The sequence below is a fragment of the Citrus sinensis genome, chromosome 2 (assembly GCF_022201045.2).
Source record: "Citrus sinensis cultivar Valencia sweet orange chromosome 2, DVS_A1.0, whole genome shotgun sequence".
NCBI classification, from domain to species: domain Eukaryota; kingdom Viridiplantae; phylum Streptophyta; class Magnoliopsida; order Sapindales; family Rutaceae; genus Citrus; species Citrus sinensis.
Genome location: NC_068557.1, coordinates 16,920,524 through 16,941,780, shown reverse-complemented (window position 1 = coordinate 16,941,780; position 21,257 = coordinate 16,920,524). Strand labels below are relative to the sequence as shown.

The window sequence follows — 21,257 nt, the reverse complement described above, 5'->3', positions numbered from 1 at the left end:
TACTTCAAACTATAGTTCCCTAAAATCAAGAAGGACTTTTATTAGGGCGAAACGTAGGCTAGGGACATGGCTAACAAAGAAGGAAAATAAGGAAAACAAAGTGTATGTTTGAGAAAAATGCAGAGAATTTTTTTTTTTTTTTTTTTGGAAGTTGCAAGGTGGATTTCACCCATTTTTATGTTTTTGTAACAAAAACTTTGTGTTTTTTTTTTGTTGTTTTTTTTTTTTTGTTTTTTTTTTTGCTTTTATTTGGCATAACTTCACTGAACAAAATAATTATTTACATTTTCTCAAACATAAATAGGTGATGGAACTTATAAGATATCGGGTAATACTCCAAATCGGAGTGGGTCAAGATGATAAGTTGACAAAGAAAAGGTTTTTTTTTTTTTTTTTTTTTTTTAAGGCTCAAAAGGGTTAACTATGGATATTAAATAAAAGGGATGGCTTGAAAGGCTCAAACGGATCAAAGATGGCCTCTCCATCGTCTTTTAGGGCTCTAAATAATCTTCCATATCTACTAGTTAGATGGGCCTCCAAATGTAGCAACACACTCTTTTTTCTTTTTTTTATTTTACAATTTTTTTTTTAAGGGTTAACTCAAAAGTAATTTAGAGATCGTGTATAAAATAATAAACTGCTAAGCTGTATAAAGAGTGGGCAAAAGGGTTATTCTCCAAGAAAAATAATAGGCTCAAAAACTCACTTGGTACTTATTATGGCATGTTCATTCCTTCAAGCAACTCACATTTGTCTCCGACATCAACATGTAAAGTAGCAAACATAGCGTAACATCACTTAAGACCAAAGATAATACAAATACTAAAATTTGAAATTAATCATGTCATCCAATGTTAAAACAAATCACACATTTTTTTTTTTTAAACATCATTCTACCCCCCAACCTATTCTAAACATGAAAGAAAAATATGCATGCAGAAATGTGAAAATGATGTATAAAAACTAATTAGAAAAGTTACACGTAAAATGATAGAAAACGAAAATGATTTTTTTTTTAAAAGAAGATGCGTTTCTAGAGGAACTACACTCCATATTCAGCCATCTTCGACTCAAAAGTTGGAAAATGTATATTTATAGAGGAGAAATTAAAGAAGAAAAATAAACATAAACACATAATAAAGAAAAAGAAAATGTCTGAATTTTTTTTTTTTTGAATTTTTTTTTTCAAACAATGAAGATGCGTTTCTAGAGTAACTACACTCCATATTCAGCCATCTTCAACACAAAAAGTTAGCAACAGTTAGTTTCTACAACAAAAAATTAGTAAAAACTTAACCAAAATTTCACAATTGTCGACTATTCCCTCCCCCCAACCAGAACGAAACATTGTCCTCAATGTTTGAAATGAAAGAAGTAGAGTTTAGAAGACATCACCTGGGTGGTGCAACACAGAAGAAAATATTTACAGGCGGAGAGTTAAATCTAATTTGTACTTCTTACTGCGGCTACTGTTACCATCATTATTTGGACGCTCCAACACAAAGGTCCAGGGGTCTGGCTCCGGTCGATAAGCTTGTAACATATCAAGTAGCTCATTAGCAGTGTGAGCACAAATAAAGAGTTTTTTCGCATTAGAGGGAATGAAATAGTTTTTTATTGCATGGTTAAGAAATGCGATAAAGCCATCATAAAAGTTATTGACATTTAACAAACCGATGGGTTTCTGGTGGATGTGCAGATGGGCCCAAGATGCTAGCGTGATAAGTGCCTCTAGTGTTGCAAGATCTCCTGGAAGGAAAATAAAAGCATCAGCATGATTAAGCATTTCAGTTATTCTTTCCTGCATACCTGAGACGACTAACTCTTCTCCAGTTGATGAGTCAGACGAACTGCCCAATGGTTTTAAGACTCTTGGGATGATGCCTAACACTTGACTTCCTCTGATAAAAGCTGCTTCTGAGACCATTTTTGATAACCCTCGATTACCTCCTCCATACACCAAGTGTAATTTTCTCGCTGCTATGCTTCGACCAAGATCTATGGCTGCCTCAACGAACTCTTTATGTTTGCCATAGGTAAATCCAGAAAGCACACAAATGTTCTTGAATTGTCTATTGGGAGTAGCTGCCATTGTGATACTTCTCAAAAACAATTTGTGAGTGCTTGACAAAAAAGAAATCACATTTAAGAGTCTTGGTGATAGTGGGTCATGGTTGTGTATGAGGTAATATGTCAGTGTCAAATAACGCGTAAAGCACGTGGCTCGCAAGTCAAAAAGAAAACAGTAAAAAGAAAAAAAAGCAAACAGTAATAAAATTATTAAAGACAATAATGCAAACAATAAGACAATAGTGAAATAATAAAGTAAAAGGATATTTACAGGTAGTTGCGACTGTGGCTCACATCTTCCTCTGGTTTTACGTCCAGAAACGGCTTGAACGCCCTCTATGGGTCGAGGATAGGCTTCCTATCCAGTTTTCTTATAAACTGGCAAACAGGGTCGTTTATAGTCAGATTCCCGAGACTATATCGTGCATGCTCTTTCTGGAATAATGACCATAACTGGAGAATCGCTCCTTGCACATATCCACTGGGATGCGTTTCAAGAGACAAAAGGATATCATCCAATGACTCCTTATTCAAGCCATCCCTAATGAATTGAATCTTATCTTCCCTGTTATCAGACATCATTCCTAAAGAACATGGGTTTTTATTGCAACTCATTCTGGCACACTTATGACAAGCAACAGAAATTCTTCGAGCTCGTCGTTTTCTTGCATAATTTCCTTTACCACAACCAGGCATGTATGCAATAAATTTTGGAGGTAACTCACCTGTCGATCGTACTTTAGCCTCGATTAACCAACGGATGTCAGCAGGTATGTTATTCCTCATGAGTAATCGCATGCGTTCGGACCGAGCTTTATAGATCGTAAGGAGGGCATTCTGAGGAAGTGAAGGGAATCGCTTGTGAAGCTTCGCTAGAATCTCGTTTCTGTCCATACCTTCGCCTCAGAATATCAGTTATTATGGGAAACTGAAGTAACCGACTTGATTGTCACGGAGTACCGTTATCCGCCACTTCACCGGGGTAACAAACTAAAGCACACAAACAGAAAAATAAATTAAAACACACAAAGAAAATTAAAATCGTCCTCTTATTGAATTTACCTCAAGCTCCAACTGGATGTCGTAAACACTTCTCTCAATGTCTCTGAGTTGGCTTTCTAAACCCTCAACATAGGCTACTAACTCTGGTGGTTGTAGAGCCCAAATGCGTTGTGTTTTACAAAATTGAATCTGCCTTTTGAGATGAGTTTTGACACGTTGAAGTGGTTTAAGAATGTTCAGGAGGAACGGTCTAAGTATGAGACTCATGATTAAAAATGATAAGAGAAAACTTAATGGTAAAATAAACACACTTATGCAAAAACAATTTCAATTAGCAAAAGAATAATAATAAAAAGAAAGAAAGAAAAATCAAATCAACGAAAAGAAAAAAAAATCAATTCAAATTTGGTGGGTCACTCAAATTTATTTCGGTGTCTTCTTCATGTGGTTGGTACTCTAGATATGGCTTTAATCTTTGACCATTAACTTTAAACGTGACACCATTCTTTGGGTCTTTAATTTCAATTGCCCCATGTGGAAAAACAGTATGAACAATAAATGGGCCAGACCAACGAGAGCGTAACTTACCTGGGAATAGGTGCAAGCGAGAATTGAACAAAAGCACTTTCTGACCTGGAGTGAAAGATTTTCTCATAATGTGCTTGTCATGAAAGACTTTCATTCGTTGCTTGTAAATCTTGGCATTTTCGTATGCATCATTGCGAATTTCTTCAAGTTCTGCCAGTTGTAATCGTCTTTCTGAGCTGGCATGCTGCATGTCAAAATTGAATTTCTTGATGGCCCAATATGCACGATGCTCGAGTTCCACAGGTAGGTGGCAAGCTTTTCCATACACTAGCCTGTAGGGTGACATCCCAATCGGGGTCTTGAAAGCCGTTCTATATGCCCATAAGGCATCATCAAGTCTTAATGACCAATCTTTTCTGTCCGGCCTCACCGTTTTTTCTAATATGTGCTTTATTTCTCGATTGGAGATCTCAACTTGGCCACTGGTTTGCGGATGATACGGGGTCGCCACTTTGTGTGTGATTGAATACTTTGTCAAAAGAGCTTTGAATGCTTTGTTACAAAAGTGGGCACCACCATCACTGATTATTGCTCGAGGGAATCCAAAGCGTGAAACAATGTTGCTTTTTAAAAATGCTATCACCACCTTGTGATCATTGGTCCTACATGGAATAGCTTCTACCCATTTTGATACATAGTCAACAGCAACCAATATGTATTGATGACCAAAAGACGGGGGAAAGGGTCCCATGAAGTCGATACCCCATACGTCAAAAATCTCAACCACTAAAATTGGATTTAGTGGCATCATGTTCCTTCGCGTAATGCTCCCCATTCGTTGACACCTATCACATGAAGAACAGAAAGTGTAAGCATCTCGAAATATAGTTGGCCAATAAAAACCACATTGTAAAACTTTTGTAGCTGTTTTCTTAGCACTGAAATGGCCTCCACAAGCTTGTTCATGGCAGAATGAAAGGATATTCTGAATTTCACTTTCTGGGACACATCGTCTAACAATTTGGTCTGCACAATACTTGAACAAATATGGGTCATCCCAAAAGAAATTCTTTATCTCTGCAAAGAATTTAGCCTTATCTTGCTTGGTCCAATGCTCTGGAAGTTTACCTGTAACAAGATAATTAACTATATCAGCATACCAAGGTAATACTTCCACACTCATTAATTGTTCATCTGGAAATGACTCATTTAATGGTAATTGTTCTATAATTGTGTCAAAATGGAGACGAGAGAGGTGGTCCGCCACAACATTTTCTGTCCCTTTTTTATCTTTGAATTCCAAGTCAAATTTCTGCAAAAGTAATACCCAACGAATTAGTCTAGCTTTTGCATCTTTCTTTGTGAGAAGATATTTAAGAGCAGCATGATCTGTGAATATAATTATTTTACAACCAATGAGATAAGATCGAAATTTTTCCAATGCAAACACTACTGCTAGCATTTCTTTTTCAGTAGTTGAATAGTTCAACTGTGCATCATTCAATGTCATACTAGCATAGTAAATAACATGAGGAATTCGATCAACTCTTTGTCCTAAAACTGCTCCTACTGCATAATCAGATGCATCACACATAAGCTCAAATGGTAAGCTCCAGTTTGGGGCCTGAATGATGGGTGATGATGTCAACAATTGCTTTAATTTTTCAAAAGCCATAAGACATGAATCATTAAAGATAAAAGGTACATCCTTAGCAAGTAAATTGCATAAGGGTCTAGAAACTTTGCTAAAATCTTTAATGAAACGTCTATAGAAACCAGCATGCCCAAGGAAAGATCTTACTTCTCTGACTGTTTTAGGTGGAGGGAGATTAGAAATGAGATCCACCTTGGCTTTGTCAACCTCAATACCTTTGCTCGAAATGATGTGACCGAGAACAATACCTTGTTTTACCATAAAATGGCACTTCTCCCAATTTAAGACTAAGCTCTTCTCGGTACATCTCTACAGAACTAGCGTTAGATGATGTAAACATTGATCAAACGAGTCACCAAAGACAGAAAAGTCATCCATAAAGACTTCAAGGAATCGTTCAACCATATCAGAAAAAATGCTCAACATACATCGTTGAAATGTAGCAGGTGCATTACATAATCCAAATGGCATTCTCCTATATGCAAATGTGCCAAAAGGGCAAGTGAAAGTAGTTTTCTCTTGATCTTTTGGTGCTATGGGAATCTGATTATATCCTGAGTAGCCATCTAGAAAGCAATAAAATTCATGGCCTGCTAATCTATCAAGCATTTGATCAATAAATGGTAAAGGAAAATGGTCTTTACGTGTGACAGAATTCAATTTCCTATAATCGATGCATACACGCCACCCTGTAGTTACTCTAGTGGGTATCAATTCATTATCTGCATTCGTAACTACTGTGACTCCTGACTTTTTGGGGACAACTTGTACAGGACTGACCCATGAACTATCAGAAATTGGGTAAATGATACCTGCGTCTAATAGCTTAAGGACTTCTGTTCTAACAACTTCTTTCATATTAGGATTTAACCGACGTTGCATTTCCCTAGTAGATTTAGCATTTTCATCAAGGTGAATGTAATGCATGCAGTCTACTGGGTTTATACCTTTGATGTCTGCTATGGTCCATCCTAATGCCCCTTTGTGCTCTTTTAAAACATCCAACAACTTACCTTTTTGTTCGTCATTTAGGGATGATGAGATGATTACCGGTAGAGTACTTTCTTCTCCCAAAAACGCATATTCCAAAGTGTTGGGCAATGGTTTGAGCTCGAGTTTCGGTGGTGATTCTGATGATGGAATGAGTTGCTTCTCTGATGGTGCTAGTTGCTCAACTCTTGACTTCCATTTATTAGTGTCCATAGATGGTGCTGAGTCAAGCAGGGCGTTGACCTCATCGACCGATCTGTCAATATCAAAATCCAAACCAAAGTGAGTTAAACATGTTTGTAAAGGATCATCACTAAGGTTTGAAACAAAAGTATCATCAACTAATGCTTCAATTAAATCCACATCAACAATTCCATCATCTGCACTGTGAGGTTGTTTGGCAATGTTGAAGATGTTCAGCTCCATAGTCATGTTGCCGAAGGACAACTGCATATTTCCAGTTCTACATTGAATGTGAGCATCCGCAGTTGCCAAGAAAGGTCGGCCTAGAATAATGGGGATGTGCTTCCTTGAATCCTGTATTGGTTGAGTGTCAATTACAATGAAGTCAACAGGAAAATAAAATTTGTCTACCTGGATAAGCACGTCCTCCACAATACCACGAGGTATTTTCGTGGACCGATCTGCAAGCTGTAACACCACTGGAGTTGGGTGTAATTCTCCCAGTCCAAGTTTCACGAAAACAGAGTAAGGCAACAAATTTACACTAGCTCCTAAATCCAACAAAGCATTCTCAATTGTGTGGTTCCCTATACTACATGAGATAGTGGGGGAGCCAGGGTCTTTGCATTTTAAAGGAATTTTATGTTGGAGTATAGAACTAACGTTTTCTGTTAAAAATGCCTTCTTTTGAACATGCATATTTCTCTTTTTAGTACAAAGGTCTTTAAGAAACTTGGCATAAGATGGAACTTGTTTAATAGCATCAAGCAAAGGGATATTAACACTTACCTGTTTGAAGATTTCGAGAATCTCACCTGTGGATTTTCCCTTCTTTCCTTTCGCTAACCTTTGAGGAAATGGAGCTTTCGGAACGTATTCTCGTGGGTTGGTTTCTTTTTTCTCCTCCGGTGATGAGTCTTCAACATTCACAGGTACAATTTGATTTTCTTTGGTTACCGGCATCTCCATTTTGTTGTCGACTTCTTTTCCTTTTCGCAAGGTCATAACTGCTTTGACCTCTCCATGCTGCTGTGGTGAACTGGTACTTGCTTCATGTACTCCTTTAGGATTAGGCACTGGTTGACTTGGAAACTTGCCTTTCTCAACAGACATTGCCAAGGTCTGAACTGAAGAAGCAAGTTGTCCCACCATCTTCTCGAGGCTTGAAACTGATTGGGCTTGTGAGTTGAAGCCCGCTCTCAACTCATTTCGTAGTCCATCAATGGTGCGGTTCTGTTGCTCAATCGTGGAGTGAGTAACATTCCTAAAATTCTGGAATGCATCCTCCCATGGTCTAGGTTGAGAGTGGTTCTGGTTCTGATTGTATGGTCTAAATGGTGGTTGAGAGGCTTGAGGAACTTGAGGAATTTGTTGCATTGGAGCTGCTGGTCCATTCTGTTGAAATCCTTGAGACCATGAAAAATTGGGGTGGTCTCTCCATCCAGGGTTATATGTGTTGGAGTATGGGTTGTAATTTGATGGCTTTCTCATTACACCTATGGCATTGGCTTGATCTGAGTATGAGTCATGGTCATGTGGTTCTGTTGATTTAGCAGTCGATAACGATGCTATTTGTCGAGCAAGACCTTCAACCATCTCCTTGACTTCTTTGATTCCCGAAGTTGACTCGCCAATTTGAACCTCATTTACTCCCTTAATTCGTCTAGTATTCCTGAGTGATCGACTCCGTTGTTGGGAATTATCCGCTTGTCGCTGGAAGAATTCCCAAATCTCTGATGCACTTTTTGACATTAGCTCTCCTCCACTTGTTGCCATTAGCCATTCTTGCACATTCGGCAATAATCCCTCCAAAAAGTATTGGCATTGGTGCCATTTCTCGTACCCATGATGTGGACACTTCAAGAGTAGCCCATTGAATCGCTCCCATGTTTCGAAAAATTGCTCGTCATCTTTCTGGGTAAACTCCGAGATTTCCCTGCGAATAGCATTGGTTTTATGCACTGGGAAATATTTATTTAAAAATTTTGTAACCATTTGTTCCCATGATGCAATGCTATTAGCAGGCAATGTATTAAGCCATGAACGAGCTCTATCTTTTAAAGAAAATGGGAATAGTCTAAGTTTAACATCATCATCTGAAAAATTCTCATATTTGAATGTTTGACAAATGGCATGAAAATCATTCAAATGATTATATGGATCCTCATTTTCTAGGCCATAAAATGTAGGGAGACAATTTAACACACTAGGTTTTAATTCAAAACTCCTAGCAGCTACATTTGGGTATCTTATGCATGACGTGCTCAAATTAGCTAAGGGACTAAAATAGTCCTTAAATGGCCTCTCCTGTGGTTGCAAATCCATTTTATTCTTAATTTGTTTGTGTGTGCGAAGTGTTTTCTCAAGTTCAAGGTCTATAGGTTCAAGATTAGGTAATAATGACCTACGACCATGCATGCAAAACAAATAAAATAAAAAATAAAGATGGGAACAAAATAAATGAAAATAAAGAAGAGGGAGAAATTACGATACTAACCTTATTGCGCTATTACAAACTTTCTATAAAAATACACAAAAACAAATACGTAAAATAAATTAACTAAAAAGAATTAGTAAGATAAACAAAAATTACAAGGAAAAAAAAATTAACTTAAAAATTAAATTACAGAAATTTAAAGAAGAGAAAAAGAAAAGAAATTACTAACCTCTAAATGCGGATTCACTTTTTTTTTCTTTTTTTTTTAATAAAAATAAAAAAATACAAGAAAATAAATAAAAGAAATTATTCACAAAAATTAATTTTACGAATTAAAATTACTTACTTCCCCGGCAACGGCGCCAAAAACTTGTTGTGCAAATTTTAATGTACTCGCAAGCGCACGAATCTATTGTAGTATAGATCTATGGTGACGAGTGTCGATCCCACGAGGAGGTGGATTTTAATTGTGTAGAATTAATTTTGTAAATGGGTTGTTGGATTTGTGGTGGAAATGATTTGGTATATGCTAAAACTTAAATTAAAATAGCGAGAATAAATTCTAAAATTAGAATTGCAATGGCGAGAATAAATTGAAGATAATTCTATTGAAATGACGTACTTGGGTATCTGGATCCGTATCAACATGCATCATGGGCTAAATAATCCGTATTAATACCAATTAAATCATGAGGGGGGAATCCACACCTAATGAACCACGCTCTAATCAATATGGTGCTAAGGGCTTATCGTGCCAAATAATAATAACCTTATACTAGAGAGCCGGTGTAACCAAGGCGGTATCTAGACAAGACTATTATTATTTGTCGACGAGAAGTCAAAACATCCACAAAAATTAGAGGGGAAGAGAAAATAAATTTACCAAATTAAGCCCATGACACATGTTGAGACTTCACCTTCAACCCAAGCTTGAAAGAAAATTAGCCACTCATAATTGAACTAGGGGTAAAATGGGAATTTATTAAAATACGAAGAAAATACAAGATGGAGAAGGAATTACAGAAAATGGATCCCAAAAATGGATTCAGAGATATCAAATTAGGGGGGGAGGCCCCCTTTTTATAGATACATGGAGTAAATCATGGCCATCGGATTAAAAACAGTTTGGACGCTCAGGATTGCGCCACGTCATCAGTCAACAGTCCACGGTTTGACCACGCGGATGAACAGTAACACGGTTTGACCCGACTTTGAACAGTAACGCGGTTTGACCCGGATGAACAGTAACGCGGTTTGGTTGAAAATAATCCTGTGTGATGCATGCACCGTACACGAGATTTTTCGTCCACTGATATGCTGCCACGTCACCATCAACAGTACATAAGAATTTTAGCCCAACAAGATCGTGACACCTCATCAGTCAATGCCACATCATCGGTCAATGCCACGTCATCGATCCGTCTATGTGAACAGTGTCGTGAACAGTAACGTAGACAGTACCGTATACGTGAATAGTACCGTACATGTGAATAGTGCCATTTTTCCTTTTATGCTCCTCCTAAGGTTTTCGACCGTCCTGAGTTCAAAAGTGATGTCCGTTTTGCCGTCTGATCTCTCCTTTATTGTGAAATGACTATAATGCCCCTAAAATACATAAAATACTTAATTAAAATAAAACACATGTAATTAAATCACAAGAAGGTTAAATATATAAAAGTAAGGGTTGTTAGTAAGACTTAAAATGTAAAATGACGGTTTTCTCCTTTATAAATATGCATTTTCTAACACTCAACACTAATCTTCAATTCTGTATGATGTCAGCAATCCGTTATCAACATGTCGGATCGCCGTTTTCTTCAGAAACTGCTACAGTGAACTATTTTGCACCCCAAAACCAACACTTTATAAAACTTGTCAAATAAATCCATTTTATAGGATTTGAAACAATATTTGTTATTAACAAAATTCTCATAGCCTTTTCAATTGAAACCATTTGCAAGAGAATAACCAAAATCATTTTCATTTATAAAGTGAGAATGATGATTTAAAAGTATATGAAAATTATTTTGAGCTTTTAAAAGATTAATAAATCTTAATCAAGTTTGTTATCATCAAAATCAAACATAAAGAATTATTTATGTTAACAGTATTTGTTAAAGGAATTGAAGTTGACAAAGCAAAAATAGAAGTCATATCTAAATTGCCACAACCAAAAACAGTTAGAGATGTACAATCTTTTATAGGACATGCAAGATTTTATAGGAGGATTATAAATAACTTTAGTGTCATATCTAAACCACTTTGTTAAAATACTGACTAGGCAACCCAAGAGGGGGTGAATTGGGATTCTAAAAAATTAAACAACTTAAAACTTAATGCAATTTAATGTGCAATGAAAAATAAAGAGATTGGGTAAGAGAGAGCAAACACGTGATTTTTATATGGTTCGGTCAACCGTGCCTACGTCCACGCCTCCAAGATCACCAGTCTTGAGAATTTTATTAAGTAAGCCTCCAAGGCTTCAAAAACTCTTACAATTGACTTCCAAGCTGTCAATAGACCTTTACAACAAGAGATTATCCCCAATCTCTTAATCCAAGTGTATCCCAACACTTACAATCACTTAAAAATCAAGATTACGAATGCATTTTCTCTCACACAATGTATTTGATTACAAATGAAAGCTTAAAGTGTGAATGAAAGAAACAAGAACAAGTTTAAAGTTCAATAATGGTTGTATACTTAGTAGCAAGCTCAATGATAACTATTGGACCACACTTTGTTTGAATTTGATTTAGCCATTTTATAGTTTGGAGCAGAAAATTAGCCGTTCTTGACATTTTAAATAAAATCGGATCACCATTAACTGCTGTCCATTAGCCGTTTTGACTATTCCAATTGATCGTTGAGCTAAGATTTTAAATAATCAATTAACCGTTTGGGATTATCAATTAGCCATTAATCTCCAGAAACCTGAAAAATAAATTTGGCTTGACTGTTCTTACTAAACAGTCCATGGTTAGAATGTAATTTTTTTCTGAAAATTATTAGTTAGCCGTTTGAAGTTATCGGTTAGCCATTTATTTTCAAAATCCTGCAAAACAAATTGTGGCTATCCGTACTTGCCAAACAGTTCATAGTTACAAACTAATACTTCTCTGGAAATTATTGATTAACTGTTTTCAATAAACGGTTCACCGTTATTTTCCAAAATCAGCATTTTAACAGATTTTTGTAGAGAATGATTTTCTAATTAAAGTTAACGATTATCCAAATTCATAAACATATCTAGAAATTTTATACGGCTTTTAAGAGTTTTTTTAATAATGATAGCTCGAACATTTTTAATAAAAAACATATAAAGTTTGTTATCATCAAAATTAATATTATAGACACATAATTGTTAACATTTGTAACCTCTTATTAAAAGATACACCATTTAAATGGACTGATGATTGCCAAAAATCTTTTGAGAAGATAATTTATCTTTTAAAATCTACACCTATTATGCAATCTCCTGATTCAACTTTACCTTTTGAATTAATGTGTGATGCAAGTGATTTTGCTATTGCTGTTGTTTTAGGATAAAGAATGGAGGGTAAGCCCTTTGTGATTTATTACGCGAGTAAGACTTTAGATAGTGCTCAAATGAATTATTTTATAACTAAAAAAGAATTACTTGCTGTGGTATTTGTATTAAACAAATTTTGTTCATATTTGCTTGTCTCTAAACCTATTACTTTTATTGACCATGCTGTTGTAAAATATTTGATGAGTAAATAGGATGCCAAACCGAGACTAATTTGTTGGATTTTGTAACTTCAAGAATTTGACCTTACCAGCAAAGATAAAAGGGTGCCGAAAATGTCGTCGTTGATAATTTATCAAGACTCACATCTGAATTCTGCACTGACATAACACCCATCAATGATTCTTTCCTTGATGAATTTTTATTTTCTATTACTTCAATGCCATGGTAAGTTAACATTGTTAATTTCCTTGTCAAAGTAAAATGCCTCTACAATAGAATGCTCAAGATAAGAAGAAATTTTTGGTTTTAGTAAAGAAATTTTATTGGAATGATCCTTACTTGTTCAAATCTTGCCCTGATTAAATTTTTCAGCAATGTATTCCTGAAAGTGAGGTAAGTAGTGTCATTAATTTTTGTCATTCTGAAGCATGTGGTGGACACTTTTCTTCAAGAACAACTACAGCTAAAATTTTATAGTGTTGATTTTATTGGCCTACCATATTCAAAGACTCATATGAATTTTGTAAGACTTATGAAAAATGTCAAAAATTGAGATCAATTGCTAAAAGAAACATTATGCCCTTAAATCTCATACTTGAAATTGAAATATTTGACTGTTGGGGAATTGATTTCATGGGTCTGTTTCCATCATCTTTTGGATTTGTGTATATATTAATTGCAGTTGACTATGTCTCAAAATGAATTAAAGCAATTTCTTGTCGAAATAATGATAGCAAAATTGTGGTTAAAGTTTTAAGAGAAAACATTTTAAGTCGATTTAGAATCCCTCAAGTCATTATCAGTGATGGAGGTAAGCATTTTTGTAATAGGTCATTTGAATTTTTAATGAAAAAAAATAGAATTACATATAAAGTCGCTACCCCTTATCATCCTCAAACAAATGATCAAGTTGAATTAGAAAATAGGGAGATAAAACAAATTTTGGAAAAAAACGGTTAACCCAAACCAAAAAGATTAGTCTCTTAGACTTAATGATGCACTTTGAGCCTACCGTACTACATTTAAGACGTCATTAGGAATGTCACCCTATCGGCTAGTTTATGGTAAACCTTGTCACTCACCTGTTGAACTTGAACATAAATCATTTTGGGCTATTAAAGTTTTTAATTCAAATTTGGATGATGCTAAAATTGCAATTGAATGAACTTGAGGAATTCAAGAATAATGCATATGAAAATTCAAGAATTATTAAGGCAATAACAAAAAAATTTTATGATAAATGAATTTTTCGAAAAAAATATTTGAAATTAGTCAAAAAGTGTCACTTTATAATTCTCGTCTTCATTTGTTTCCAAGAAAGTTAAAGTCAAAATAGAGTGGCCCATTTATTGTAAAACATGTATATCCATATGGGGCCGTAGAAATTGAGAATCCAAATAACAGTGTCATATTTAAGGTTAATAGTCAAAGATTAAAACTATATTTGGAACATCAATCACGTGAAGAAGATACCAAAATCAATTTGGGTGACCCACCATATCTTGATTAAGTCTTTAATTAGTAATTTCAATTTTTTTATTTTACTGTTATTTTGTTGTTTCATTGTTTGATTTTTTTTCTTTCTATTAATGTGCACCATACATTTTTTTTAGCATCATATTTCTTGTTTAAGCTTGTTTGTTTGACAATTGCATCATCTCTCATCAATTTTCATCATATGTCATGAGTACCTTAAAAAGAAAGATCATGTTCAGACATCTTGAAAACCTTTTGCATGTGAAATTTCATTTAAGAGGCCTAATATAAAGTTGTAAATCACATCCAATTTAGGATCTGCAACCACCAATATTCGTGTCATAGGATCTAGAAAGACAACTCAGAGAAATAAATAGTGTTATATATGAATTTCAATTAGAGCTTGAGATTAAATCAATAAAAGAACAAATGTAAGTTCATTTTTCTTTTTGCATTGTGTGATTTCTTTTTTTTTTCACTTTCACGGTTGATTTGATTTTACAAGTTTGATTCTCTTTATTTTGGTGTATTTTGATTTATTTTCCCGTATAAATGGTGGATAGCGATACTCTATGACTTCTTAAATCGGTATCTTCATTTTCCCACATTAACTGAAACCCCAAAATCGAACAAGAAAGAAATACAACATAAACAGCATAAGCATTTTCCCTCTCTCCTTTAGAATGCCCTCGGGAAAAATTTACAAAGCTCGTTGTGAACAACTACGTTTGTTAATGATCAATGGCATTCCTTCTTACAGTCGTTGGTTAATTAAAGCAAATGTCCGATTAGCAGGTAAGTTTTCTAACCCATTTGTTTATTACATGCCTGGTTTTGGTAAAAGTACATTTGCTAAAATAATGAGAGCTAAATGACTTGGCTCAAAATGTCATAATTATGTATGACTTAGTTGCAAATGGGAGAATTGTAAATCTTTAAGAATGGTTTCTGATAATCGTAAAGATAAAATTAAATTCATTAAAGATGGCTTGAGTAAAGAATCGTTAGATGATATCTTATTCTCACTTGAGACACATTGAAGTGGACATGTACAACGTGAGATTCACAATTTGTGGATACTATTTCAAAAAGAAAGTGCACATCTTAGTCTTGGGAATTTGACTCAAAAAGACCATGTTTGCCAGTTTATAAGAAAACTGGATGGGAAACCTATCATCATCCCATAGAGGGCGTTCAAGCCATTACTTAATGTAAAACTAGAGGAATATGTGAGGCACAATCACAACTATCAGTAAATATCCTTTTATTTTGTTGTTCTTTTCTCATTTATATTATTGCATTTAGTGGTGTCATTTTGTATTAATCATTAGTTGTTTTCTTTTACATTTACTTTTTATTTACTGTTTGCTTTTGAATTATTGAACCACGAGCTTTATGCGTCATTTGACAAATATGCCAACCTATTTGCAACTGGTTTTCATTATTTCTGTCATCAAGATCTTTAAATATGAGCTCCTTTTTCAAATACTCACTGTTAACATATATGTTTCCATAATATTAATTTTGATGATAACAAACAAGATTAAGAATGATTAATCTTTTAAGCCTAAATTATTTAATATTCTTTTTAAATAAAATCATTATTTTTACATTATAAAGGTTTTATATTTAATGGAAAAATGATTTCATGAAATTGATTGTTTTTATTCTTTTTAAATAAATCATTATTTTCACATTATAAATGTTTCATATTTAATGGAAAAATGATTTTATGAAATTGGTTGTTTTTCAAAGTTTATGGTTTAATTGAAAGAATTTTGAAAACTTTGAAAACTTTGAAATAAACAAGTATTGCTTGAAATTTTGGTAAAGGACTTATTTGAAAAGTGTCATAGCATCTTTGGCAATATCATAATTTCAGAAAGTTTTGGGATAAACAAAGTATTATTTAGAAATTCTGAAATTGGACCTATTTGTAAAGTTTCATAACGTTTTGGGTCGTAGTACAGTTTTATAAAGTTTTGGGGTCAAACTATAAATTTTGGGAAATGTTTTACTGTAGCAATTACTATAGCAAGCGGCTTACCGGATTCCATAAAACGGCAAACCGGATAGCCCAGAATGTGAGTAACGGCTAGTTTTCGAGCTCAAGCTATAAGAACTCAAATCCAACTCATTTTGAAGCTCTCCAACAAGCAAAAATAAAAATCACACGTGATATCTTGAGCTTACAACTTGTAAAACACAATTCATTGAATCATCCATTGTTCTTCATCTTTGAATATCTACTCATTGAGTGAGTTTCATTGTATCTTTGATTTCTTCAATTCATTTGTAAGAGTTTGAGTGTGTGAGACACTTGAGTGAAGAGATTGGGAGATAATCTCTTTGTTGTAAAGGTTTATTGACACCTCGAAGTCAATTGTAATCGTTGAAGCCTTGGAAAGGCTTAGATAGTGAAATCCTCAAGCTTGGATCACTTGGAGGCGTGGACGTAGGCGGGGATTGCCGAACCACGTAAAAATTCGTGTGTTTGTTTCTCTTCTCCCTTACTCTTTAATTATTGTGCTATTATTGAACTTATTGTTTTCAATTGTTGTTAAGACATTAGATTGCTTGTTATGTGGATTTGCTTGGTTAATTTTTAAATTTCCAATTCACCCCCCCTCTTGGGTTGCACACTTATATTTCACTCACAACTTGTTTTTGAAGATTATTCCAATGGCAGTATTTTCGAGTACGTAATTCAAAAATATTTGTATGTTTTCTGAGTTTCACTATGGAAAGTACAAAGAGCTCGTTCAAGCAGCTATAGATCTTGGTTGTGTCATAGGAGAGAGGAAACTACACCTTGAACATGGAGGAGGTGAATGAGAGTTATCAAGGCTTGTCTCAGAAGCTGTTTTTACTAGAGGAAGTCAAGTACTAGACATTATTCCAAAAGCCATTAAACCTCTAGGATGCTTGTCTAGCCCACCAATTGGAGAAGAATTAGTGATATCTAGTATGCAAGAGAGAATATCTGAAATCATGCTGATACTTTTATTTTCTTGCCAGGAGATCTTGCAACTCTTGAGACATTGATTACATTTACATCTTGAGGCCATTTGAGCATTCATCAAAAACCCATCGGTTTGTTAAATACTAATAATTTTTATGATAGCTTGTTAACTTTTATTAATCATCCAATTAAGAATCATTTTGTTTCACACACTGTAAAAAAAAAACTATTTATTTGTGCTTCTACTGCAAATGAGTTACTTGATCTTTTACAAGCTTATACACCAGAGCCATATCCCAAGACTTATGCGCTAGATTGGTCGACAGATGATGGTAGCAATAGCAATAGTAAGAAGTGCAAATTAGATTTAACTCTTTGTTTCTAAATATTTTCTATTGCAGTATTTATGTAATGTCTTCTAAACTCTTCCTCTTTCCTTTTAAAACATTAAGGACAGTGTCTCGTTCAAGCTAGGAGGGAATAGTTGATAATTGTGGAACGTCTTAGTCCTGGTGATGTTTTTACAAAGGTTTGCTGTAAATACTAACTTTGGATAAATTTGAGTCGAAAATGGCCAGATATGGAGAGTGCAGTACCTCTAGAAACACATCTTCTTAATCTTAGAGTTTTATCATATATATATATATATATATATATATATATATATATATATATATGTTCAAGAGATACATTTTTTAACACAAGTTTAAACACAATTTTTCAACCATTAGATTAGATTGAAATGAAGGGTCAAGATTAGATGACATGAGTTATTAATTTCATTAATATATTTCTCCCTCCTCTCTTTAATGTTTAATTCTCTTTTTTCTTTTATTTAAGATTTTCTTTTTTTTTCTCTCTCCTATAAATGATTGTAAATGAAATAATTAAAACCATCAAAATTAATTTACATACAAACAGTGAAATAAAATAGCAATATATGCAACAAACTTGTACAATTTTCGATATGTAGTTTCAGAACCAGCACTACAAGTAAGCCATATATGCACAACCTTTATCAATAAACTTCGTAAAAGGTTTTAATCAAAGAGTTAGACTATTAGCTCTCCTCCAAAATTCTTATAAAATCCCTTTTTCAGTTATACTAAATTTATTGTCAAAATTACCCTTATTTCTAAATAAACACATTTAATTTGTGAATCTTTTAATTTTTATTTTTTTCTCACTTCTTGCAAATAATTTTTATCGGTGATAAATTTCTTGGCAAAAATCAAAGAATTGAATAAATTATCTCTAAAATTATGATGTAAAAAGTTTTAGTATAAGCCTGAAAAAAAGGTAGATAATTTTATCAAAATGTGTTTTGTTTATTATCAATAGATTGTCTTATTAATTGAAGAAAAATTTATAGAGAATTTGAGAAAAAAAATTACATGTGTGAGTGTGATAGCAGAGAAAATACAAGAGTTTTTTTTTTTTAAAGAAAGAAAATACAAAAATTTGAAGTGAGATATATTAAAGTATTTGTCCTAAAGCTTAATTGTAGTAAAAGAGGGGTTTGAAAAGGATTATGGAGGGGTGCCAATAGTCCAACTCTTAATCAAAAATCATGATCATTTCCTATCAAACAACATTGTTCTTTTCCATTATCTTTTAAATTAATTTACTTATATAATTTGTAAAGGGAATATGTAAAAGTTTATACACAAACACAACGAAAAAACTAAAAAAAATGATATAATGCCAAAAAAAACATTGATATGAATATGATCATTTCATCATGAAGTATACGTAAATAAATAACGATGCAGTTGAAGAAGATTGAGAAAAAGGGAATCTTCGTCAGCACAGCCACTAACCAAAGAAAGTACAAGGACAAGTGCTTCGGGGTAATTAAAATGGGCTAGTTTATAGTTACAAATAGATTATGTAAGTTACAAAAAATTAATTTGGATGGCTTTAATTATTCCATTTACAATCATTTATAGGAGAGAGAAAAGAGAAAGTTTTAAATAAAAGAAGAAAGAGAATTAAACATTAAAGAGAGGGAAGAGAAAAATATTAATGAAATTAATAAGTCATGTCATCTAATCTTGACTCTTCATTTCAGTCTAATCCAATGGTTGGAAAATTGTGTTTAAACTTGTGTTTAAAAATGTCTCTTGAACATATCCATATATATATATATATATATGATAAAACTCTAAAATTATCATATATACATTTTCTTCTTCTTTGTCGTCTTCTTTTAAGCTTCTGCATCGAGTTCAAGTGAGATCTCCCCCTCTTCTTCTTTCCTTATTTTTTCTCTCTTTTATTATTTCTTTCTTTTTCTTTTTTCTTTTTTTTTTAATTGCTAGAGGCTAGCAACAAGCTAGTTGGGGGTTGATTAGTATTAAAAAAAATTTTGATTATCAAGCGATAACAAATATTATTTTTTCCTTATATTATAATTTATATATGTGTTTATGCAGTATGTTAGGGAATGTTAATTATGTCTTAACTATATTTAATTTTGTGTATTTTTGTGTGTTTATTAGGTAAAATATTAAAATCACATAATTCGAGGCTCCAAACAGATAAACGGATGTCAAATTTGGATTCCGAAAGTCTGAAAACCATAAGATGAGTCAAGACCGACTTAAAATTGACATTGTACAAAAAGTTAAATTTTTTTGATTGATCAAGCACTGATTGGATGATAAAATGAGCTTACAATAGATACGAGTACACTGGATAGCTGTCAATTTTGACTAAATCTCAACTGTTCATTATTCAAAGGCCACAATCGTGCCATGCTGCAATGGTTGGTGAAGCAAGTTGTAGGATCCAAACCTTTGTATTCGGGTCGACCCGATCCAACCATTATCCCTCCAAATCTCAACCGTTCTTTGACCGAGTCAGACGCTTCACATGATGCCACATGTGATGTTGACTTTTGAAGTTTGACCAACCGTTAGATCTTGATCTAATGGCTATGAGGAGCACATGCATAAAGGTTATGATGGACCAGGAAACACTGGATTATGAATATATTTTTCTATAAAAAGAGCCTCATTTCTATATTTTGAGCATCTCTCTTCTTCTCAATTTCTCTCAATTTCCCTGTAATCTTATTTTTTAGGTGTGTTTTATATATTTTGTACAATTATTTTTATAAATAAATTCAGCTTTATTTTCAATTTTAGTTGTTTTTATTCCTTTTAATTGTGAGTAATTTAATTTTAATAATTATTTTATTTCAATTATACTTATCTAAACAATAATAGTTAGGGTAAGGTGATACTCTTAGGAAATAAATATAATTTAATCAAATTCTATTTTTAATTATATAAATTAAATTATTTTCTATTTAATTTTATAAATATTTTAAATTTTAAATTTTGAATTTATTGTAGACAAATAATGGAGGTGTTTGGCATAATAAATTCTTAATATCGTAATATAAGGTATGGTAAAATGCTATTTTGACTTATTGTAGACAAATTAAATTTTAACAAAAAGAATTTATTAAATTTTATTTACTACTAAGAGTGGATCCATAACCCTAACTAATTCAATTTCATAGTTTCATTTAAATTAAGTTGCATAAGTTTTATTTTCATTTTTAGATAAAGTAAAATAAACAAATTAAATATTTTCTATGTGGATCGACCTCAAACTCACCGAGCTATAATTTAACAAGACACTCTTATACTTGGGAGCTAGAAATCACTTTTAAATTGGGTCAATTAGTGAATAAATAATAAAAGCTAGAAATCACTTTTAAATTGGGTCAATTAGTGAATAAATAATAAATTTTAAATTGTAAAATATTAAATTTGGTGTAAATAACAAAAATCAAAATATTTATCAAATAATATAAATATTAGTTAATATAGAGACTTTGACGTAATTTAGAATTAACCACAGTCCAAAGCCCACAATCCCACTAGCGTACAATCCACAAATCAACCTCTAACCACTCTCTCATAGTCTTACTCACTGTTTCCAAATTACTTGCACTACTTATCCTCATCTCATCATAATCCAGTAGCGTATCACATCCTTATTTCATTAGTTTAAATATCTATATCCATTTTATTTATTTCATTATTGATATAAAAGTAATTTAATTTCTTAACATTACATAGGAAAATCTTTCAATCGTATTCTATTTGTATTTTGAATAATGTTTTATATAGTCATCAAAAATTTTTGTCTTAATTTAGACTAATTATAAATAAGAATAAATTCTATAATTATAACAAATTATAGTTTTTTTAAATCTCGCCTTAAAAAA

The 21,257-nt window shown here is 33.1% G+C and overlaps 2 protein-coding genes and 1 non-coding gene across 3 annotated transcripts; 1 reads left to right on the top strand and 2 right to left on the bottom strand.

Annotated features, from left to right (window-relative positions):
- Window positions 1-1,304: 1,304 nt before the first annotated feature.
- On the bottom strand, window positions 1,305-1,933 carry LOC127900409 (cytokinin riboside 5'-monophosphate phosphoribohydrolase LOG-like). The gene has a single exon (XM_052435399.1). The coding sequence runs from the start codon at window positions 1,925-1,927 to the stop codon at window positions 1,424-1,426; it is 504 nt and encodes a 167-aa protein (XP_052291359.1). The 5' UTR covers window positions 1,928-1,933; the 3' UTR covers window positions 1,305-1,423.
- Window positions 1,934-3,272: 1,339 nt separating this feature from the next.
- LOC127900408 (uncharacterized) lies at window positions 3,273-6,266 on the bottom strand. Its single transcript, XM_052435398.1, has 4 exons — window positions 6,035-6,266; window positions 5,117-5,308; window positions 4,555-4,912; window positions 3,273-4,308 (listed from the first exon to the last, which is right to left on the bottom strand). The coding sequence occupies exons 1-4, from the start codon at window positions 6,179-6,181 to the stop codon at window positions 3,467-3,469; spliced, it is 1,539 nt and encodes a 512-aa protein (XP_052291358.1). The 5' UTR covers window positions 6,182-6,266; the 3' UTR covers window positions 3,273-3,466.
- Window positions 6,267-8,267: 2,001 nt separating this feature from the next.
- LOC127900517 (small nucleolar RNA R71) lies at window positions 8,268-8,371 on the top strand. Its single transcript, XR_008052701.1, has one exon. It is a non-coding gene; the product is annotated as a small nucleolar RNA R71 (small nucleolar RNA).
- Window positions 8,372-21,257: the final 12,886 nt, after the last annotated feature.